The sequence below is a fragment of the Sycon ciliatum genome, chromosome 4, assembly GCF_964019385.1.
Source record: "Sycon ciliatum chromosome 4, ocSycCili1.1, whole genome shotgun sequence".
Taxonomy (NCBI): Eukaryota; Metazoa; Porifera; class Calcarea; order Leucosolenida; family Sycettidae; genus Sycon; species Sycon ciliatum.
The window spans coordinates 12,319,038-12,343,333 of record NC_088646.1 but is presented as its reverse complement, the minus strand read 5'-3'; the positions used below and the strand labels follow the sequence as shown (position 1 = coordinate 12,343,333).

Here is a 24,296-nt window from a genome sequence, read left to right as displayed (position 1 = left end):
AGATGAACTACGACTTCATAACGATTTTATTAGGCACAGCACTAGATCATCTATTTATTATTACCGTCAGATTGAGAGATTGAGTACCATTGTTCCAATTGTATCATACTCAGTTGTATTCCAATGGAGCTGACATGTCACCTTGAGCAGAAACATAATGTGCACATCAAACTGTACGCTGTCACAATAGTGCAATATCTTATATTTACACTGTGGATCTGTCTCTGTTGGTGCATGTGTGTGTGTTTGTGTGTTTGTGTGTGTGTGTGTGTGTGTGTGTGTGTGTGTGTGCGCGCGCGCGCGCGCGCGTGTGTGTTTGCGTGTATGCGTGCGCGCACACATGCGTGTACATGTGTGTGGATGAGGGAGTGTGTCTTGAACAATACTGTAGACAATAGCACTGGGATGCAGCAGCAACTGCTCCCAAGAGAATGGATAATGAGAATAACAAGTCCAATGCTGTACGTCCTGCGCAGAAATAGGTGCGGAAAGAGATAATATACCACTCACTGCATGTAGCCAATTCCTGGCTTCACCAGCAGCTGTGCGCAGTTCCACACAATCAGACTAAACTGTTACAAGTGGCACAGGAGTCACGGGTATGCACCTACAATTGTAGAGAATCTGTAACATGACCTAACCCGTGGACCTGGCCTAAGCTGTGAGTCTGGCATTTTATGATAAAACTTAAAAAGTAAAACATTGGAATAAAGTAAGTGGCATACTACCATGAGCAGCGAAATGAAAGCTTCCTTGTTGCTTCGTGAAGTGCCATACGATTCTAATATTTGATATCAGAGCGCACCTACATGCAATACAGCGCAGTCTTAGAAAGCCATATCCTGTCATCGCACGGAAGCTGGTTCATGAACAGCGCAGTGTCTGCATGGGGTGGTCAGCATGTGCTCCGCGATACAGTCCTAGCCAGACCATATGTATTGGACCAACTTCTACAGGAAGTGCAAGTGGCAGACAGGACGGCAAAGATGTCTTGGCAAACCAATTGTGATTCGACTGCACGCACCAAGTGCATGTCTTGCAAACCCATATGCAGAGATGAGATTGTCCACAACAGCTTGAGGATTCGGAGTAGTCAGTCTCAGAGCTGAGCTGAGAGTTTTTGTTCGACATTGCAGTTGTCGTTTTCGGGAGGAGCAAGGGCACACTGGCCAGTAGTATTGTACTCGTGTATTGTACGAGTGTGTTGCTTTCGAACGACCGGATACAGTACTCACCAAGCACTAGTATCACAGCATGTATTCTTACTGATAACTTGGTTGACGCTAGAATCCACAGCTCTTCTCCGAGTGCATGCCCTCACACTGAGCAAGAGTAGGATAACAGCAAGAGCGAGAACCCATTGCTCTGATCCACTTTTCCATGGGATGCCAATCCCTTCTCAGAATTCTGAAGTCACTTGTTGAAGGCCGTCCTGGATTTCAACGATGTGGCCATAGCTGCATACATTCATCTTCGCAGACTTGCCGGTAGACATCGAAGTGATGATTTAAGCCCGGCTCGCAATGCAGCAAAAACTGTGAACCCAACGCACCGTCAGTTCTGGACATTGCGCCGTAGAAGACACGACCAATGCGACTGTGGACAAGCGCCATGGAGCACCTGCGGCAAGAAAGAGCAGAAGGTTCCAGCTATGACGACAGTCCACCCGTCGACCACCACAGGCACAACTCGGGCCCAAGCTCAAAACATGAAAGAGCGTATATCATGTTCAAGCCTTGCTTGTGTGTTCCTGGCTTTGGTAAGGTGTAGCATGACAATGACAAAGATAGAATGTGCCACTTCAGCTAGACCTTGACAGGTTCCCAATCACTACATTATGCTTTTCTTTTTTTTTCTAGACAGTGAAGCATTACCCTGGTTGAAGGACATGGAGCATGGCTATTGCAAATGTTCGCACGTACAGTGTCAGTGACACACCGCACTCCACACAGGCACATGTCGTGTTCTAGGAGCGAACACAACATAGTCCAGGCTAAGTGGAATAGAAACTTCTATATTTCCCATGCAAGTGATTAATACTACAGCGCTGTTCAATGAAATCCAGTCGAGTCACTCAAGTACGTGCCGGGCGCTGCACAGCCCTAGACCTGCGAACACTGGGCTGCGAAAAAATGCAAGGCGCAAACTTGAGTGACACGACTTTATTTCTTTGAGCAGCACCGTACATTATACACAGCGTACATATACTGGCGTAGAGGATATGCCAAGAACTACCCTTTGTGGTTCATTCCCCACAATCCTAGACATGGATATGGTGGTTCCTTGTCGACGACCCACGCGTATGACAGCTGTACACACACTGTACATGAACTTACATTACACAGGGCTCGCGAGTGACAAAGAGATCATAGCCCGTACACAGGTAGGGAGCGCGTACGCCAGTCTCCTTTCTATCCACCCGCGATGCTGATGGCAGGGGTCCTCGGAATGCTTGCAGGTTATCTGTACAGCAAAGAACGCAGCACGGCAAACGAGAGAGCTTGGAAGCTCAGTCCCCTACGCTATGCTTTTATGCTTTTTTGCCTAGCTCATCGTACATGTTATAAGAACTGAGGCAAAAGTATTTGCAGAATTTATTGCGGATTGTTATTTCTCTAATAATCATCTACTTTTGGTTTGCTCCTTCTTTTCTTTTTATCTCCTTATACTGTAAATCAACAAATTTTGGCCGATGAGAAATAGAAACCTCTCTATTAGAGAGGTTAACCCATTGAACGCTGATGACGTCTATAGACGTCATTGAAAATGCCCCCCATGCGCGGGATGACGTCTATAGACGTCATGGGATATATAGTGATTTCTGGCACTCTCTGGTGGGTAAAAGAACTGTTAGTCAGTTGGATCATGATCCTGCCTCTTGTACGATAGGTCGTTGGTATGAATCTCGCTTGGAAATACTACGCGTCTTTTTTTCTTCTCTTTTCAGCGATCCTTCAGCTGCAATTTCACGCATTTGGCGTATTTCACGCAATTTGAGCAAACTTGCGTCCCCTGTTGTGATGCGCTATTCTTTTTGGGGACTGTATCGATTCTGTCACCCTGTGGTTGATAGTCTTGGCAATCATTTCCAAAATATTTGAGGACCCCAGTTGCCAGAACCCTGGAGTTTTAGAACTTCCTATTGGCCCTGTTTTTAGCATTTTATATGCAGAGTACCATAGGCAAGGCCCAGTAGCGCTGAATGGGTTAAGATGCACGTTATTTCCGACGTGACGCGCAATTTCACGTCAAATTTGAAATCGATCGGTATTTTTGCTCTCACATGCATCCATTGCTCAATCATGCATCATTTGCCTATATGACAAACTTTGGCCTGCGATTTACTTTGGCCGGTTGGTACCAAGCGGCGAAATCAGCGAAATTAAATCGCCAGCGAAAATTAGTTGATTTTAATACAGTAATCGGATTTTCAGGCCTTTTTGCAGTAATACATGTACATTGACCTGTTGAGCCAATGACGACGCCGAATGCATGGTTGCCTGTGGAGCACATTACATAACTTAGCAGTCTCCTTAATACGTATCCTGTCCGACGGCAAAAAAGTCTGCAGATTTAGTTTTTCTGCGCGTCGACCGGATGTCTGCGACGCGAAAGTTCAGCTCGCGTTATTTGGCTCGCACGTCGAAAAATCAACGCGAGTGACCTGCTGCTCACGTGGAAATTTGGACATTACATAACTTTACAGTCTCCTATAATACGTATCCTGTCCGACGGCAAAAGAGGCTGCAGATTTAGTTTTTCTGCGCGTCGACGGGATGTCTGTCCTGACGTTCACTGGGACCGGCGCTGACTCTGCCGATCACGGGCGTTCTGGACTCGACGGGATGTCTGTCCTGACGTTTCCTGGGACCGGCTTAGACTCTGCCGATAACGGGCGTTCTGGACTCAACGGGATGTCTGTCCTGACGTTGCCTGGGACCGGCGGACTCTGCCGATCACGGGGGTTCTGGAGTCGACGGGATCTCTCTTCCGACGTTTCCTGTGACCGGCGCTGAATCGCTCGTTCATGCTTATTTTGGAGACGACGGGATCTCTCTTCCAAAGTACATGTATGTTAATGCGGACGCATCCTATCACCTATTCGGCGTCTATTCTAATTTAATTTCCTCCTCGTCTCCCTATTTCTTTCCAAATCTCCCTCTACATCAGGGAGTCGTATACATAATACGACGAATATTGGTACGGTACGGGACAGATACAGGAGCCCGCAAATATTGTGGACAGCTGTTATGTACAATCCTGTAGAGCCTTTGTAGTCACACATACGGGACAGATACGGGATAGCTCCAGCCGTGACACAAACAAACAAACACACAAACACCAAATTAAAGCTGTGTGGACCCTGGCTAGCGCCAGACGTTACTGAAGTAACGTCTTCTGCATAGCTACGGGAATAAAAAAAACCCACTAGTGCTGGGCAGTATTCTACAAGCAGTTATACCGTACTATCTCTATTACAAGCGCAGTCTCTTGTAGAAGCCCAGCCTCTATTATACCGTATTATCTCTAATATAAGCACAGTCTCCAATAATAGCACGTCTCCAATAATAGAACACCTTGGGGCGGCATTCCAAAAATAAAGTGCTCAGTCTCCATTATAAGCACACTGTGTAAATTCATTATCTGTACCGGCGAAAAAACCCCTGAAATGTGTGTGTCTGACATGAATTTGGCATGGCAACATGCCTCTGAAATGAGGTTGAAATAATAATGGAACAGTCTCCAATAAAGGAACGTCTCCATTAATAGCACGGGGCGGAGGTACATTGAAAAAATAAAGGACCGTGCTTATATTAGAGATAATACGGTAAGCGCATTCCAAGAGGGCTTCGAGACATACAAATACAAGCGCAGTCTCCAATATAAGCGCAGGGCTTATAATGGAGAACCGTATGGGTCATGTTCATGCATGTTTGACGTCACACAGTATCACATAAACACATGCTGTGGTAAAGGTCTGTGATCCCCGAGATCTAAAGTGCAGACTCAGTGTACCAGGAAGCACAAAACTGCAGTCCCAGTACCTGCTGGGAGCCTTTCTGCTACTGATATAACGAAAAATAATAGGCAATGTACTTGTACCAGGTGGTTGAAAAATTAGAAGCCCAGTCTCTAGTAGAAGCCCAGTCTCCAATATAAGCCCAGGGTCAGGACTGGTTGAAAAAATCTAAGCGCTGGGCTTATAATGGAGATAATACGGTATGTTACCCATTTGCCACTAAACAAAAAGGCACCGCATTCTAAAACCCAGCTGACAAGAGAGTTTTTCAACATGCCAACTGGGTATGAGGCTTCATACAGTGGGAAATTGGAGACTTATTCACAAACCATGGCCAGCTGCATTGAGACTTTTTGACAAACAATGGCCAAGCCCACTGCACTGGTCTCTGGGGGGTGGGGGTAGTGACTGTGTAAAGCAGGATTCACAGAAGCATTTTTGCGATGCGGTGGGCGATGCGACAGCCGCGACACTGGGAAATCCCCAAATCGCGTGCATCCTGCAGCTCACGCAACTGCCGCAACTGGGCCATCGCAGAAGTTGAGCTTGGAAGTGGAAGAAAAGCTGTAAAATTGCCTGGTCCTAAGAAGAACAAGTTGCTCAAAGCCGCCAAGGACAAAAACTTAAAAGGGTGTGACACAGGGAAAGCTTGCCCAGAAGTTCTCAATAAGCCGCTGTTATGTTGGAAAGGTGCTCAAGAGCAATGGGATCAAACATTATAAACGTCAGAAGTGCCCTGACTGGTCTCCAGAGCAGGAAGTCCGCCAAATCAAATGCCTGAGGAAGATGAACAGAGATCTCTGTCCTCCATCATCACCAACGGTCGTCATCATGGATGATGAGTCTTATTTTCCCTATCGACATGATGAGATGCCAGGAAATGATGGTTTCTTCACTGACAACAAGGAAAACACGCCGCCAGATGTCAAGCTGAAGCAAAAGCAAAAATTTGCTCCCAAGGTCATGATCTGGCTGGCCATCAGCGAAACTGGGCACTCGGACGTGTTTGTGAAGCCGTCAGGTCTGGCCATCAACAGTCAAGTGTACATTGAGGAGTGCATTCGAGCTCGGTTGCATCCCTTCATCCAGGAGGTGCATGCGAATGATGAAGTTCTGTTCTGGCCAGACCTGGCGAGCTTTCATTACTCAAAAGCCACTCGGGATGCTCTTGCGGAGCTGCACATCGACGTTGTCCCGAAGGACATGAACCCTCCCAACGTCCCACAAATTCGGCCTATCGAGAACTTCTGGGCAATTTTGAAAAAAGCGGTATACGACAATGGCTGGGAGGCAAAATCAGAGAGGCAGTTAGTCACCAGGATCAGAAAATGCCTAGGAGAAACTGACTGGACACCTGTACAAAGGATGATGTCGACGCTGAAGACAAAGATCCGGAAGGCAGCCGACACATCCCCCAGATCAATGATCTAACTCATTCAAAAGAGTCCCATAGCGACAGACTCACTCTGTACATAAACTGTATATAAACTTTGCTTGAGTCTGCTATAAACTTTGCCTATATATATATATATAATATATTGTACAAACCGGCTTTTATAACAATTTCAATTTTGTCCAATATTTTAGTGCCACCCCGTATTAGCTAAGAGTTGAGCAGGGACAGTATTTCGTCCCGAGCGAATAGGAACAAATCGTCCAAGGCAATGGAACCTGACGTTGCTGTTTCTGTTGCCAAGGAGTTGCCTGCTAACGGGATCAAGCTTCAAGCTGGGAGCTCTTACTGCCGACGATGATGCTGCTACGATAAAGCGGCTGAGAGAAGAGGTAGACATTGGGATTGAGAACTGGGCAGACCTCAGCCACACCAAAAGAACTTTGGTGCCAAACTTGATGCAGCAAAGCAAGAGCACCGGGAGCTGAGAAATGTGAAAAACAACTGCCCATATCGTGAAGTCGCTAATGTATTCCATCAAGGCAAACAAAAAACAGACCAGATGATGTGAGATCTGCTATTCTGAACATCTCCCAGCATCTTTTCGGCGAGCATGACAGCTGCGGTAGTTGGTGCAAGGCGAAGACATTGGCAGACCCATCAACATACAAGTTCACCAAGCTGCCAAGAGGTAAGCCGTTGCAGAGTCCCGCTATGAGAGTGTTTCTCAAGGATCTTCCGCAGAAGCAAGCCGACAATGCCGAAAAGCTGGCACCGTGTGGAACATCTAACCCCAGTGAAGCCCTGAACAACACTTTCTCCTTGCTGGCACCTAAGCGTCTGCACCTCAGCGGCTCTGAGTCATATGACTTTCAGCTCGGTGCTAGTGTGGCAAAGAAGAACCTGGGCCAGAGCTATGTGCCTACAGTGCTGGGCACTGCAGGCCTGTCTCCTGGCAAGCACACCAACAAATGTGTACAAGCCGAGGAATGCACGAAGGCCAGAGAGCAAGAACGAAGGGGCACCCGTTCATATGCCAGAAGCCGGCTTGACCTCAAAGCCCAGCACAATGCAAACCAGGCGGTAATTCCACCCACGCTAGCCGTTCAGTGTGGACCTAACAGGATCCCAGGGCTGCCCCACTTGGAGGGAGAAAATCTGACGGGGATCCGGGGGTGTCCCCCGGGCGGGGGTGCAGGGGGCAGGGCCCCCACGGTGAATATTTTTTAGGAAAATGGCTTGCTGTTGGGGCCCCAGAACACAGCACGCGTGCATTTTACAGCTACATGTACATGTACAATGACCGGCCAAACGCGACCTGGAAGCGCCGAATTAATGGCCAACTCGACTAAAAAGCACTCAAAATAAAATAATCGGTTGTCCCTCTTTCGGAACAAAATCAGTTGGTTTGTCGGACAGGCGATCAAAAATCGGACGATTTCCGTAAAATCGGAGCAAGTGGCAGCCCTGGGATCCCAATGTCGCAAAGCGCAAAGTACCTGGGGGTCATCATCGACAACTATCTAGCCTTCGACCTGCATATTGAGAGCGTACTGCAGAAGGTACACCAGAACCTTGGTGCATTCAGACATGGCAAGAAGAACATAAACCACGAAGGTCGTCGTATGTTCTATCTATCACTGATACAGTCAACCCTGGACTATGCCAGCATAGCATATGTTCATTGTTTGAGCACTACGCTATACCAGAGACTTTTGCGAGCGGGCACGCAGGCCATCCGCAGAGGTTTTGGTCCCCGTACACGTCTTCCAACGACTGTTTGACGATAGCTAATGTTGCACCTCTGGAACTCCGCTTAAAGGTGGCTCGTCCCTAAATGGAAAACTAGTCCTTTGAGCATTCTTCTGAGTCTGCAGTACAAGCAGGGCAGTACATGTATGTGTCTGACAATTTACCACAAGACACAAGAGCTAGTAATATTCACATACCAGAGTGTGGAGTCTTCGCCCAAGCCCCGCCACCTTGCTGACGAGCAAGATCATCTATACACATCATCACAGCATGCTTCAACGAGTGTGCTGCTTGCGAGACAGGGTCCAGCATTTCCGCTGAGCGTTGAGATGAGAGTGGCATCGGAGTTGGTAAACTCTCATCCGTGCCCACACCAAGGACTTTCTGCTGTGCTGGGTCAACAAGAACAGCACCGATGGGTGACTGTAGTGTTGTTTGTGTGTGGTGGCAGAGAGAGGAGAAACGAAAGGACATGCATACACAGGCATAAGGTACACGTAATAACAGCTTCAAAATCAACACCACTTGAAGACGAAGAGTATCGGCCGAGGCTGTGGCAAGTACAGAGCATGCCTGTACTTACAGTTGCTTCAAAACAAGTCCCCAAGAGTGAGATAGAGTAAAACCTGTAACTAACGACCACCCATCGGGGCCAGAGAAAGCGGTCTTTAGTGGCAGGTGGTCCTTAGTTAGAGGTTTGCACCGCACAACCATAATATGAATGTGAAACTGTCCGTGCCTGGCAAAGTGGTCTGTAGTACCAGGCTGGTCGCTAGTCACGGTGGTCTTTAGTTAGAGGGTGTTACTGTATGTGGATGCAGAGTTGGAGGGGTATGTATGTTTGGTCTTACCTGTCCACTAGCCCTAGCATGCTTGGCAACCTGAATGGCTACCTGCATGCTCGAATGCACATAGTCCAGATCAGCCGGTGAAAACAGCTTGCCTTCACGTATCAAAGTCATTCTAGAGAGCAAGAACAAGCAGGCCCCAACACACCATCCATATCACTGACGGGATAGCAACTCTACTCCACTCTACCAGCTTTCTGTTTTTGTAATACACATCCAGTGCTACGCAATCATTGCTCTAGAGTCTAGACGCTCGATAAACGTGCAATGGGCAACCATACGTGGTGACTGGTAGCATATTGCAATCATAGTGGTAGCTGAGAGAACAACCGTTGCTGGTAAGTAATAGTTGGCCAAACTGGCCGTGTCGGTAATACACTCATATTCAATGAGTCATCATCAAAACAGCGCCTCATCAATGTGGCATGCATGGCGATTGGACATAGAACTGGCCATTACATTATTGCCATATAATGCCCCACTGCAGTTGCGTTCGATGAAATCTGACCCAAAATTGCAAAAGCTGGCGCCCTGGACCAATTCCGATTACATCATTGTATTTTTACATGTGTACGTCCAGCCGCAGCCGTTCCACATTCAGGGCGTCAACGTCAAGGGTGTGCAAGTTGAAGGCGGATTTCACCGAGCGCAACTGCAGTACTAGATGGCTGGTTCCACATTCACATTCAGACTACGAGTCACAGCCGATTCAGACTGAGAAAATCCGTGCACAGCGTCTTGGGTTCGAGGCCAGACCAGCAGTCATCGCAGCAGGGGATTTTCCCGTATTCAAGCGTATTCAAGGGCTGAGAATTTTCTCAGGGCCAGGTCTCATCATCCGGCTTCTCGGCCTCACTGAGCGAAGCCTGAGGCACTGAAAACAACAAAACAGCACCGTGTGAGAGTACAGTAGGTGCAGTACAATCGCGTGTAAAAACGAAAGCTTCTGCCTTCGAGCATGCGGTAGTTCAATCGTTTCTTGTCGATTCCCTACTCCTTTTCGAGCGTGTCTTTTGCTGTGCATAGGCCAGGAAAACCGCCCTAGGTAGCTAGTTGGGAAACTTTTGGTGGCGCCGAGGCAAGTTGATTTGTATAACGGAATCCTTCGTTTACAAAATTGGCCGGTGCCATTGTGATCGGTAGGGTAGTTTTGTGTGCAAGGTGTTCTTTTCTCACGTCTCTTGTCACTGACAAACCAGTCATTCTGTCACTGTATGAGGCACCTCATCCTTTTGTGAGAACTTGTTTAGAGGAGCTGGTAGTTGCTTGTGATCATGCTGGGGAAGAAGAATTTGAGGGTTGTCCCAAAACAGTTGCGTTGAAGTATTTGAAAGATCATGTCACTGAATGCCCCTTCCGGGATGGTGCCACATAAGCCCCCCTAGTGTTGCATAATTATGGTGCTGTACGTGACTACTATAAGTTAGTTTACAATCTTCTATATTTAGTGGTGTGCCATCATCGCCTTGGTACAAATCGCATGTTCTCATCGCGTGCTCCTTTCGTGTTTTCAGAGTTTTATATTCTTACCGTAGTTGCTTCATGGCGTCTCATCGTGGTATACTAACACGCTCATGACTTCTCTCCCCCTCGTGCTACCTAGTTGTATCTGCATCGTAGCTGCATTGTGACGAACTACCGTACGATGCAGCAGCGATGCAGCAGCCTGCGCGCCTTCTGCCTGCTAGTGGCTCCGTTTTGGTTTTGAGTTGGGTTCCTTTTTGCCGACTTCGTAGTCCAGAAGAGCTGCCTTTCGTTCCGCTCTGTTATCTGGTTTCACCTGAACTATCCTCAATTGTATCCTTTGCCTGTATAAATAAAGAGCTCTATTACCAGTTACTAAACAGCATGAGCTGATTGTTTAGTAACTGGTGGTGTTAGTGGACATTATAGCGTAACTTGTAGTTTCTTGGTCCTTTTTTCTTTACTATAAATTTACCCTTGGCTCTCCATCCGAGTCAACTCTATTACCAGTCTGAGTATCTAAAAGTAGTCGTAGACCAAAGTTACTAAATGGTCCTTCGAGCCAACCTGAGAAGTCAGCAGCTGCAGCAATGGAGATTCTGAAGCTGAGAAAAGCCAAGTGAAGACGGACTTCACCCACAGCCGCCGTGGCCTGCTGACGGCCCTCGACAACGACGAGGCCGTAAGTAAGCGAGACGTAAAGAGCAGTTCTTTTGTTCTTGCACAAATAGTTCTGTGCTGAATGCTGACAACAGTCTTCTGCAAGGTGATGTAGGCACGAAATTGCTCACCAAGATGATCCATGCCCGTTCATGTGATGGTCCTCTCGAGCAGCCTTCCCATGGTGGCACCGCAGCCTGGCAACGGATCCCTGCTGTCTCGGTCGACTGAGGCGTCCCAGGCAACTTTGCGTCGGAGGGAGAGTGTGCTGGAGGGGACAGGCAAGTAGCATGTGGGGGGGGGGGGGGGGTGAGCAGGGCAGTCAAGCACAGACTCTTCATGCCCTTGCCACCCTTCGCAAAGAAGAAAGCGAGGACCTTTTGCGTGCGGCAGGATTGTTGCCCAAGGGTATGGAAGAAGGAGTCGGCCTGGCCATCAAGGCAGATCTGCAACTTCCGTGGAACGGACTGGGGAAACTCAGGCGATATTTCAAACGTTGTGGGGTTGCTCTGGAGTCTGAGCAAGCTATGCGCAAACAGCTCTCAGAGGAGCCGCCGTTTCCGCTCGTTGCAAAGCAGGAGCCTTTGTTTGACAGCTCCGGAACAGTCGTGAGATGCCCCTTGGTATGTTTTGAGAATCTTGTGGACCTTGTTCTTCATTACATCGAGCTGAATGCTCAAGCAGGAATGTTGATCTGGGATGGTCTTCCCGAGGATGAGTTGTGGGTAAAAGTCGGTGGTGACCACGGTGGTCATTCTTTTACTTCGAAGCATATTTTCACTTCAATTGGTTAATGTTCTGCACCCAAATGCACTATATAACACCATTCCATTCCTAATATTTGCAGGAAAAGACACGCCCGCAAACCTCGCGACAACCTTTCAACCATACGCAGAACAAAATCATCGCCCTACAACAAACAAAATGGCACGGAAAGCAAACGACTTCATGATGAAGTGCTATGGTTTGTCTGGGCCAAGTGGAGTCTGCCCTTGTCTCTATTGTCTCGCAACGAAAGTAGAAATACAAACCCAGGCAGTTGGCAATCATGGAGAACGAACACCGGAGGGCCTTAAAGCTGACCATGCAAGTTTTGTCGCTTCTGGCAGCAGGCTTCAGCATGCAAAGCACCACAACAATGTGATCCGGCCACTTGTGGTTCCAATTGAAATTAGAGGTGTTTGATTGCCAGTTTTGCATCTAGATTTGGGAATTTTCCCTTGGCTTTTCGATGCAATAGTAGGAGATGCTGAAGAGCTTAATCCACAGCTAGCAAAGTCATACTTGACAATCCAGTCAAGTGCTAGCTTTAATGAAGTTGCAGCCAAACAAAAGCAGCTGCACAACTTGTATGAACCAAGAGCAATACAAGAACAAAGAACACAAGCCGCCCAAGCACAGCTGCGGTGGCTATTGCCAGCTAGCCAGCAACCTGCTGTGAACCACCAAGCTGCAGCACTCTTTTGCTGCTCAGCTCTGCACACTACAAGAACAGCTCCAAGCCACCATCCAAGCCGTAACGCAGCTAGAGCAAGAACTGACTGCCGTGAATATAAAACTTGGTCCGTGCTCCTCTTCTTTCGAGCCTACCTTGTCACGACAAGCTTTCCACTCCAGTGCTTTCATTGCGATCCATGTGCATAAGGCTCTGCAGTCTGGAGTTACTGCAGACATGGTGTCTTCCCTATTGTGTACTCTTCATGCCTTAATGAACCCAGATGGAGTTCCGCTGTGCCTACAAAGAGTCAGCATGATCTGCTGCAAGCCGCTGAGACTATACGCCAACGCTACGCTTCACTTTTCGCCTCCTAAGCAAGTTGCAGAGAAACATTTTCTTCAGCCCAGCTCGTTGATGATGACATGCTGTCATCCCTTGCCTTGAAAATCAAAGACTTCTTGACTGGTGTACGCAGAGGGGTAGTTACTCGCCATAAGCGGCCGATCACGCCCAAGCTTCACATTCTTGAACACCACCTTGTGCCGTGTATGAAGCACTTTGGTATAACGCTCGGTGCTCTTGGAGAGCAAGGAGGTGAGTTAATTCACCATAAATTCAACCTCCTAAGCTCTGGCCTGCAGAACACAAACAAAGATGTCGACCGTCTAAAGGTCTTGGTCGTGCAGTACCTAACAACCACACCGCCGACGCACAATAAGTAAATAGCTCCTCCAGTCAAAAGAAGAACAAGCACTAATTATACCGTTGAAGAACACCACAAGCTGCTTACTTTTTGTCTTCATGCCAGGCACATGGCCAGCACTGGTTAACCTTGGTCCACTGCTGTAGTGTCAGTGGTGCAGACATGGGGACATCCACAGGCAAATACTCCGAGAACAAGGTAGTGCTGATATTCCGTGATTCCAGCAGGCGCTGACAGTCTGGGACCTGCAGGCTATCCAGTTCCTCGGCGGAGCATAGAAGAACATGAAGTGATGATCCTGCAAAAGAGTAGATAGTACATGCACATGAAAAGTGTACCATTGGGGAGGAGAGGAAGAACAAGAACAGTCCTCCGAACTGTTTGTGGAGTAAGTTACTCATTTACTTCCTAAGTGAATACTCAATTGGACGTGACACTTTGCTGAAACAATGCCTCTTTCCACTCATTTTCTGTATTTGTAGGTTTTGAAGTGCATGTGCAGTCAACTTCGCTAATAACGACTGCGGATATAACGACAATTCGCGAATAACGACAGAATTTCCATGCCCAGAGCAAAGTCCCATCTAACTGTAATACATATAATGAGACTTCGGGTATAAGGACACTTCGCGAATAAGAACACTTTTCTGATGCCCCGCCGAGTGTCGTTATACGCAAAGTTGACTGTACATGTACAGGTGAAATATAACCAGTATTCATATGCACCACTTCAATGCTCTGTCTGCTTTCATTTCATCACATGTCTCAACAGCTACTGTACACGCAGACATGTACTGTACTTCCCCGATTGTAAGTCGCATCCCCATTTCCAGGTCTATGCCATATCGTTTCAATATACTCACTTCAGTAGTAATTCATGTAATTCATGCTCGATTGTAAGTCGCACCCCCTTTGTTGGGAATGAAGTTCAGTGTAAAAAGGTGCGACTTATATTCGGGGAAATACGGTACATCTAACATTTCTGCTTTATCATCTCGGGATGGACTTTTCGACAGGACGAACTGCCTTCCTAGGTAACTAAGTTAGTAGACAGAATTCTGCAGTAGAGAGGTTAAGTTTCACGTAAAAGTTTTACGTCCGTGAACTTTTATGTCAAAAATTTAAAAAACTCACGTAACATTTGACGTGTTTTACGTGAGTTGACTGTCCCGCACGTAAGTTCGTGACGTGGGTTTTTGGAAGTTTCGCTTGGTCTTCCCGATCGAATCTGTGTGAGTTTCCGTAGTTTTATCGCGTTTGTTGGAAGATTTGATATTTGTGTGAACTAAACCCGAATCCTGCCACAGAAAATTTCACGTCACGTCGCACGTGTAACTTAACCTCTAAAATTTACTTCAAGAAGTACACGTAACGTGAGATTTTCACCGCGTTTTGAAAAAAGGCAAAAAACCGTGTAACTTAACCTCTCTATTAGATGCTTTTCGCAGTAGCGTACCTGGGTATGAGGTCGGGGCAAGCCAACTCGCGGCGCACTCGAGTACTCAGTGAGCCCTACACATTATCATACGGCATGTGTAGGGCTCTGTGGGCGCACCGCCTTTTTTTTTTAGGGGTGCAACAATTTTACCGAATACTCCAGTACTCGCTCGATTTTTTTCAAAAATAATCGTACTCTGAATAAATCAGAGTACTCGTTCAGACATGGTACCTGCATTTACCACAGGAATCTGCAGTTTCAGAGCAGCAGTCGGCAGATATTGATGTGCAGACTGTGTGGTAAACATTTGTTCACGAGTAGAGAGAGCCCAAATGACCCAACCAATATACCCGAGAAAAATGACCGCCACTCGGTTCAATCAGGGTTGTATCATGTGATTTTAAGGCCCTTGGTGTGCAATTTTTAGGAGATGAAGAATACTCGAATATTCGATCGGAGAAAATCAGAGTACTCGAACTCGGGATCTCAGTGCCAACTTTCACCCCTACTTTTTTTGCTTTATTTGGCACAAATGACAGGCTGTTTCTGGCTTTTCAGTGCTTGTTTCGGCACAAATGACAGGCCGCTTCTGGCTTTTGAAGTACCAGCAGCAGTTAGGTGCTTGTTTGGGCACAAATGACAGGCTGGTTCATGGCGAGTCCCTTGGAGTTATCGCCTTTTTCGTAGAGCTTCTTCTATCGAGCGGAGTAATGCTGGCCCGGGATGTTCCAGCACTCTCGTGGCGTGTGAAAGATCTCAGAAAATATTGATCTGACCACGGCAGAAAACCACTGGAACGAAGACCCAGCTGGTTGAACAGTAGGTACTAGTCGCCGTCTCAGTAGTTTCTTGTTCTGATTTTTTACTGAGCAAAAACTTGTCCGTTCCTAGTTTTCCTTCAGAGTGTCCTTCTACCACGCAAACCCGGGAGCTGCCAAAACCAAAGCCTCTGTACGCCGGCAGTCCAAATCAGGAACAACATCGCCTGCAGCTGAGAGTGTCGAGGAGCCCGTTTTCCCTGTGGACGGTTGGTCGAGCGATCGCCAGAAATTTCCTCATGTTGGTGCTGCGACAGTCTTGGGCCATCGAAGGCCGCTGCAGTGTCACATGAAGTCAAATGTCCGAGCGCTTAAATAATGGTCTTGCAACGCGCAGCCTTGTATCACGCACGCTTAAGTTGCCCATGCTCAGAACTGCCTTTGCCCGTCATGGCGCTTCCTTCCAATGTGCTAAGGTGTGGAATGATTTACACTCTCTAGCTCGATGTGTGGATAACTCCGCCCGTTTTAAGAAACGGTTACCCCAATGCCTTGCTTTTCACGCTAGTCCTTATGACTTTCAGCTATGCACAATTTATGCAAAAGTTGGGCGCCCATCTTCTGGTGCCCCAACCATTCGTTCCATCGTGGACATGATCACCTATCCAATAGTCTATTATATTAATTATTCTTATCTTTTTACATCTTTCCCTCGAGTGGGTCTATTGTTATTAGGCAATTGTCTGTTATAGTCACCACTATAAATAAAATCCAATCCAATCCAATCCCCTTGGTACTGGAAAGCTTGTCCCCACCAAGGACAACGAGGTAGTTGTCGTTCAGAAGCCACTCCGCCGTGGGGATGAATTTTTCTTTGGTGGGTACGTCCACGACCTAGACGTAGCAACTAGTGCTGATATGGCTGAAATCTTTGTTCGAGCAAAGTGCTGGGCATCTCAGTCCAAGAAGAAGAAGTATGCCATGAGCCTAGTTCTAGCTCAAGTGGAGGGTGAGGAACTGGAAACGGCTGTGTCCTTTGCGAAGTGTGCAGGTTGCCCAGCAGGCCAGTGCGGCGGACTGTGCCAGCACGTGTTTGCGCTCCTCATGGTCTTGGAGTACTATGGGCCACGTCCAGACCCCAAGCAAACAGTGCCTCGTGACGAACCCGTAACGTCTGTGCTCAGGAGCTGGGGTCCTCAGCAACGCAACGTCACTGCACAGCCAAGCATGCAGACTGTTATCCAGCGGCCAAAGTTTGATGCGGAGCGTAAGAGAAAGGCTGTCACATGCTCTCTCTTTGAGGCCCGCACTCCTAACGCCCGTGTTCTGCCAAAGGAGGAGATTATGGCAATGCGGCCCATGCTACATCCATGTCGCATGAAAGACATATTGCCAGATGACCAACGGAACATCGCATATAGGAAAACGGCATTTGGAGACGCGCCGTTAGGAAGAATTCTAAGCTATCAGCTTCGCCAAAATCCCGTAACGGATGCCCCAGCTGCTCCATCAACACTTCAGACCACCTCGGCATCCGTACCCGAGCCTCTCAATCAGCCACCAGTGTCCACAGTCATTTTCCCAGCTGTGCAAAATCCTGTAATGGATGCCCCTGCTGCTCCATCAACACTTCAGACCACCTTGGCATCCGTACCCGAGCCTCTCAGTCAGCCACCAGTGCCCACAGTCGTTTTCCCAGCTGTGCTGTTTCAACGTAGCGAGTGCTCTGCGTCTCTTTACTGCTGGCGTGGAGGAGATCACTCTTCAGGATGCACAGCAGGTGAGCCGGGGCACTTTGGGCCAGAGTGAAAATGAGCTGTGGCTAACATACCACCGTACTGTTCTTACGTCATCAAATTTCCACAAGGTGATCAGGAACAGGACCGCGTCTGTTGCCTTCCTCACCGGCCTGTTTGCACCAAGAGACCTCAGTAATATAAGCAGCATTAGACACGGTCGGGTGAATGAAGCGGTGGCTGTAGACCACTACTGCAGAGTCAAACAACAAGCAGGATCACCAGTAGAAGTGCAGCAGTGTGGTCTCTTGCTGCACACCTCCTTGCCTTTTCTCGGTGCAACTCCCCATCGTGTCGTATACGACCCAACGGCAAACCCCCAATTGGTTTGCTGGAAGTGAAATGCCCATACGCAATGTTTCGTGACGGTGTAAACATGAAGGACGCAGCTAGTCAGCCCGGGTTCTGTTTGACTCTAGTAGACAGTAGCCTGAAGCTGAAGACTGGCCATGCCTACTATACCCAGGTACAGGGACAGCTGGCTATCAGTGGTGCCCAGTGGTGCGATTTCTATGTTTGGGCTGGACCATATTCGCACTGCGAGCAGATTGCAGCTGATCTGCCCTTATGGAACAGCACCATTTTGCCAAAGCTAGTCAGCGTTTACAATGACCATGCAGCGCCGTACCTGACATTCAAAAGCAGTATCCCTGAAGTCGCATCTCGGCAACATCCTATTTTTCCCTATTTTCATCACTACTACGAAAGAAAAAATATGCCAGATCATGACTTACTATGTTCATCTACTTCAACTCTTCTGATACGCTTCACATGCCTCAGGCACTTTGGCAGCGGAAAGGAGTCTGACAGGCTCCTGCAGTAGAAAAAAGAACAAAGAAATCGTCTATACAAGACACCCACTTCTACATGTAGTACACTGCTACACTACTACGTCGCTAATCAAAGCAAAAGAGACCATTATTACTCTCTACTTCGCAGTAATCAGCTGAAAGAAGGTTTCAATACGGGCAGCGCTCGGTAAACAAAGTCAGGGGCCGTAATACATGAGAAAAATAAGACCGGGTTTATTCAGCCCTGGGCTTATTTTTCAACCGTTTACATAACGGTGGTACGGGGCGATCGGATACAGGCTGCAGGTGATTGGCTGCGAGTTGTCCAAGTATGTGGTATCACAAATCGCACATGTACATAGAATTAAGTGTTCATGCCTTGGATGCGCAGTCTGTCAGGTGACCAAGGGTACATGAGTTCATGAACTTTTGTAGTTTTAATGACAAAGTACAATTGTAGAGGTAATTTCGTGAGCGCTAAAATATTCTTGAATGGGATCGCGCTTCTTCTGGCTTTACTTGTCGACATGCCATGGCCATGTTTAGTGTAGATGTAGTTTTCCTTTCCGAAAAGGGCTACACGTTTTTTGTTGTCTTTGTGAAGGCAAAATAACCAAGTGTCATGATGAACCAACCTAGTAGAGAAGCCGTATGTCTTCTTTCCTCTATTCTTCGCGTGTTAGCTGGTCTAACATAATTATGTGCTAGAAGCCAACAACAAAGAGTCGATCAACACGAGCCTCCTGCCACGTTGGCGGTTTCTGAGGCAGCTATTGGTATAGCAAAAAAAACAATTGCCTACTCCTGGCAGTGCTGATGGAGAAACGTCGGCGGACACAGCAAACCATGCTCTCTCTGAGCAGTGATTATGGTGTTGTGAGGTTAGCTTGGCTAATCGGCCAGGCAAGCGTGGAGGCTGGCTCGGACCAGCTGGAAGATTCCGGGGCGAACTGACATCTGATGGACGAATATATGGACGTCAGACAACCAAGAAGAGTGCTGAAGGAATTTCCGCTTTACAAAAGTGAAATTCTTTGAGCTGCTGGGGCAATTGAAGCCATACATTTCTCAACGTGACCAGCCGTTTCGTGCTGACGCTCTACCAGCGGAGAAGAAACTCGCCATGACCCTTTATTACTGAAAGGATCAAGGATCGTTCCGGATGACAAGCAATGCCTTTGGCATGGCAGTCCCTACATTGTGTGTGGTGGTGAAACAAGTATGGGAAGCTCTAGCAACGCACTTAGGCCCCAGATACATCGTGTTTCCTGCAACCAAGGAAGACTGGGAGGGAACAATACAGGTGTACGAGACCAAGTTTGGCTTCCCAATGGCGATCAGGTGTGTCCATGGCATGCGCATAGCAGTACACCAGCCCATCTCCAATGCCCCCCCCCCCCCCCCCAACTACTTCTGCTACGAGATAAAGTATTCAATCAACTGTCAAGCCATCTGCGATGAGAAGGGCATATTCACAGATGTGGACATCCGGTGGCCTGGCTCTGTCCATGATGCGAGGGTTTTTGCAAACTCTTCAATTAATGGCAAATTCTGGGATGGAGGTTTTCCAAATATTGTACATGTATTGCTCGCGAACTACTTGTAGACGGCACCAAGGCACCACCAGTCAGTCCTCTTTGCTGATCCAGCATACCCGCTTATGCAATTATGTCCTCAAGGAATTCCCTACCGAGGCAACTGACCGGAAGATTGGCTTCAACAACAAGCTGAAAAGTGCCAGGAATCAGGTTGAGTGCACCTTTGGTAGGCTAAAGGCAAGGTGGGGAATCCTGAACCACACCACTGACTTGAACATCGACACCGTACCTATTGTTGTTTACTCGTGTTCTGTCCTGCACAATTTCGCGGAATGGGACAGAATGCAAGATGTTTCCAGGGCAAGGCTTGAGCATCAGATGGAATTCGACCAGCAGAAGCAGCAATGTGATCATCACGCAAGGCCAGAGCAATACCAAGGGCAGTGAGTTAGTGCGCAATGCAATTGCTGATTGTTTTGCCGTTATGCAATATGCATACAGAGCAGTGACCATATTTGTATTTTGCAAAGTCCAATCACTGGTGGTGCAACATTCCATTCTTGTAAGTTTGTTTTCTCCGTTGTGGTCCAGCACTTGGTTTTTCATGTACCATTTTATTATCAATTGCTTTGCTTTTGACGCTCGTGTCCTCAGCAATGCAATGGATTCCTGCTGCATTGCCATGGAGTCAAAGGCTGTGGGCTTTGGCGAGACGCTGTCGCTGCTAAGGGCTGCAATACCAGGAGAAGCTTCGTACAGCCTATCTTCTCTGTACCAATCCTGCTCTGCCAATCCCCTTGCAGATGCACATTCAGCGCTGGCAGATGTGTGGGGCCTTTGCGCCATCCTCGAGCATGTCGCCATTTCCAAGAAGGACATGGTGGTTGCGACAACAGGCATCGCATTCTTTGCCAAGGAACGCCAGTACCAGGCCAACCAGCAGAAGTGCCTGGCAACACTGCTGCCCCACCTCAGGAACATCCTGACCCGGACAATGCTCCTCAAGATGGCAGGCTCTGGCCTCACGTACGATTACCTCGTCCAGGCCTACCAAAGAAAGCCCCAAATGGGCATACGGCTATTGTTTATCGACAAGGCGGCCAGCAGCTCACGGGTCACCAGCAACCGCCGGATTATCGATTCTGTCATGCAGCATTTTGCAAAGAAGTAGTAACCTAATCTTCATTGGAGCCATTGCCTGCGGGCGTGCGGGCATGTGTGTGCCCTGTGTGTGTGTTTGCATGCATGCATGCGTGTGTGCGTGTGTGTGTGTGTCTGTGTGTGTCTGTGTGCACACGTGTGCCTATGTGTGTTGCAGGGTTGGGGGTGGGCTAGTAGAGAAGGGTAGATGTATATGTACATGTACATGTACATGGGATATGTAGTTGTGCATGTACATGCACCAAAGCAAACTTATTAAAAAGGCATTCTGCACCTATATGGCGAAATTGAGCATTGAAGCATATGTTTGTTTGTTTTTCTAATTGGCACGTACACGTTTAGTGCATTCAATAGCCAAAAAATGAGGAAGATTGTAAATCAGATTCTTGATGAAATACCCATCACAAATTCTGTACAAATTTGACAATTTAGTGAAATTGTCATCGCCTATATCTCAGTTAGCATTGAGACCCCGTTTTTATTTTTCATTTCGCCATTTGTATACACTACCTAAGAGCAGCCGCCCACCAAATTTTCAGAGCAATCGATATTTTTCAGCTGGTTCTGTTTATTGCAATCCTTAAACTGTTGTCATCTCGCCGCCTTTTCAAATATTTTATCAGTTTTTTAGTTTGTTATGATTTCATGGTTTCTTCACCCGGTTTTCTTATTACTTGAAGTATTTAAATGATTATTTAGTGCAATTTTTACGCTACGTGGGTTTATGATTTTCCTTTTTCTTAATGTTGCCTTTAGCGCTGTTGGGCATTATTATTCTGTTTTCTTACTTTCGCACCAAGTTATTATTTCTCGTGAACCCTTGCTATTCTTACTGTTCCGTCAATTGTGTTTGTTTTGCCTGTAAAAGAAGCTCTGGTAATCTATACAAAAGTTCGGACTTTTGAAACATTTCAGTACATGGCTTTGTATTATTTGATCTTACACACAGTATGCCGAGAGGAGTGTGTACCTATGGTCGACTGACTTTTCAAGGTTCGTGAGGAATTTGTCTTGAGCAATTAGCAATTTTCAGATGTGACTTTACAATATAGACATCCAATGAGATTTTGCTGGCTGTCATTTGGCTTCTACCTTACACCCATCTTTGTCGCCACTCCAGTAATGAATGATTGAATATTCTTTGTGACTACAAGAAAAAAATAGTTGTGTACCTCTCTTACTCCTTGTGATTGACTTAGTTAGTACAGTGCTGCTCAATGAAATCCAGTCGAGTCACTCGAGTTTGCGCCTTGCACCATTTCGCAGCCCAGTGTTCGCAGGTCTAGGGCTGCGCAACGCCCGGCACGTACTTGAGTGACAAGCGACTGGATTTCATTGAGCAGCACTGTACTACTGCTAGTTGGGTCTGGTAGGGTTCATAACACCTACATTCTGCACTGTTCATGTCATGTTAGTTCGTCACATGTGTCTGTTAGTTGAGTGTTCACACCTTGCGCCAGTATCTTCTATGAAACAGTACTATTAGCTCAAAACCTTTCATTCAATACCTACTTCTCCTCTGATGAGTTCCCGTCATCGAGTTACTACGGAACGAAATAAAACTGGTCAGAAACAACTACTTGCTGCCATGGAGCGTGGCTAGTGAACTGTCACTGCTGGTGTCTGCAAGCATGTGGTCTGGTCCGGTCAAATAGAAGAACCTGGCATCACTACTAGCACTAGACCATAGTGTCAACACTTCAAGGCAGAGCGAAATACTTGGTCATCATCCCGTTACTGCATCCAATGACTCACCCACTACAACTATCATGCAACAAAGGTAAGCAAGCCACCATGACCGGACCGCAACACTTCAATGTGGGCTTTTGTCTCCGGGAACTGCACTCTCTGGCTTGCATACTCTTGGTATACACACCCAAGTTCTCCTAGGTTTGTCAGGCACAAAAGATACTCACTTTAGGACTTTGGATGCTGACTTCGCATCCGCAATGCATGCTGCCCAAAATCTGTCTGCACATCAAACAAAATGGGGGAAAAAGCAAACGGACAAAGAAATAAGTGGCGTGTCAAGCGTGAGCAACGTCCAGCGTGGGGAGTGAGCTGATGTAACTGTCAAAAGCCTAATATCTTTTTCCGGCACTTACGCCGGAAAGATTCTTCCAGTCAGTTGACAGTAGGAGAAGGTACAGCTGTCAGTATCCCAGGGCGCAAAGTCGAGATTTTTCAAAGCCCGCTCGGTGTTATTCGCCCTGCAGTCGGCTGTAGAACCGAACTATCATGGCTGCAGGTAGAAGGAATAATTTCTACTGTTGAGGTTTCCGAGTGGGCAGCAGCAGCATCGATCGTTCCCGTCATGAAAAGCAGCGGTGCAATCAGAATTTGCGGAGACCACAATTGCACAGTAAACCAGCAGGCCAGGGTTGACAAAATATCCACTACCTGACATTGAGGACTCGTATGCCGCGCTAAGTAAGACTAAGAGCCCATCTTTTAGGAAGCTCGACCTGAGCCATGCATATCAGCTGCTACAGTTGAAGGAGGAGTCCAAGCCACTCACAGTCATCAATACGACGAAAGGTCTGTTTGTCTATAATCGGATGCCGTTCGGGGTAGCATCAGCACCCTTGATTTTCCATCGCGTCATAAATCAGCTGCCAGCAGACCTGCCAATGGTAGTTGTGTACTTGGACGACACTGTGGTTGCTGGGGCCACGCATGATGAGCATGACCATACGCTACGACTCATGCTGCATCGTCTTCAGGAGGTAGGGCTCCGGCTGAATCGTCGTAAATGCTCGGTTGCTCAGTCATCAATTACGTTATTAGGCCGCAAGATTGATACTGCAAGCATACTGCAGGCATCTGGCTAACAGGTGAGAAGGTGAGCCAGATTGTAATTTATGTACTCCTTAGTTGCACTTGACTGTGCATGGTCTGTGACTTGGGCCAGACGATGTTTGGTTTGTGTTGTCTTCGGCTATATGAGTACTTTGAAACGGTACCCCGATTGTCTTCTGTTGTGGGTTGTACTGTCTGGCTACTTTACTCACATCAACAGTTAGTCTCCCTTCTACCCACTAGTCCCATACTATTTAGAGTACTGTACATATCCCAAAGCTGTAATATCTTTTACTTAGCATCACTTCCACATCATCCTGATTTAAAATTGATTATCGAGTAGACCATCCACCAGATTCATTAATATGACGGACAAGATTGTTTGAAAAGTTGGGAGTACAGGGGCATTACCTGTTTCCACATCGTTGTAAAACTTGTGAGCGAGAACAGCCTCAAATGCTGAGCGAGACATTGATACAGCTCTGCTACCACAACTTCCTTAGCACTAATGTCAAATAAATTAGTATTGCAGATGAAACACTTGCAGGTGCAAAAATTCCAGCAAGCAAACTGTACATTAACTGGCCAACAGCAAGACTTGATGATCCTGCAGATGTAGCACTCCCATCAAGATTATAGAAGACAAGCACGTCGCCTCCCAAGTCTCAAAGTCACATCGATCATGCCTGCATGCACCTTTCGTATCGATTTCAAAGCAAAAAGCACACAGGAAGAAA

The 24,296-nt window shown here is 47.3% G+C and overlaps 1 protein-coding gene across 2 annotated transcripts; it reads right to left on the bottom strand.

The window, feature by feature from the left end:
* Positions 1-29: 29 nt before the first annotated feature.
* LOC135814530 (probable inactive tRNA-specific adenosine deaminase-like protein 3) lies at positions 30-24,283 on the bottom strand. 2 transcript variants are annotated; one of them, XM_065327657.1, is made up of 8 exons: positions 23,971-24,283; positions 22,677-22,731; positions 18,005-18,084; positions 13,366-13,576; positions 9,017-9,128; positions 8,363-8,588; positions 2,337-2,463; positions 30-141 (listed from the first exon to the last, which is right to left on the bottom strand). In XM_065327657.1, the coding sequence occupies exons 1-8, from the start codon at positions 24,029-24,031 to the stop codon at positions 138-140; spliced, it is 876 nt and encodes a 291-aa protein (XP_065183729.1). In that variant the 5' UTR covers positions 24,032-24,283; the 3' UTR covers positions 30-137. The 2 variants fall into 2 exon arrangements, with proteins under 2 accessions (XP_065183729.1, XP_065183728.1); XM_065327656.1 differs by lacking the exon at positions 30-141 and adding an exon at positions 194-1,620.
* Positions 24,284-24,296: the final 13 nt, after the last annotated feature.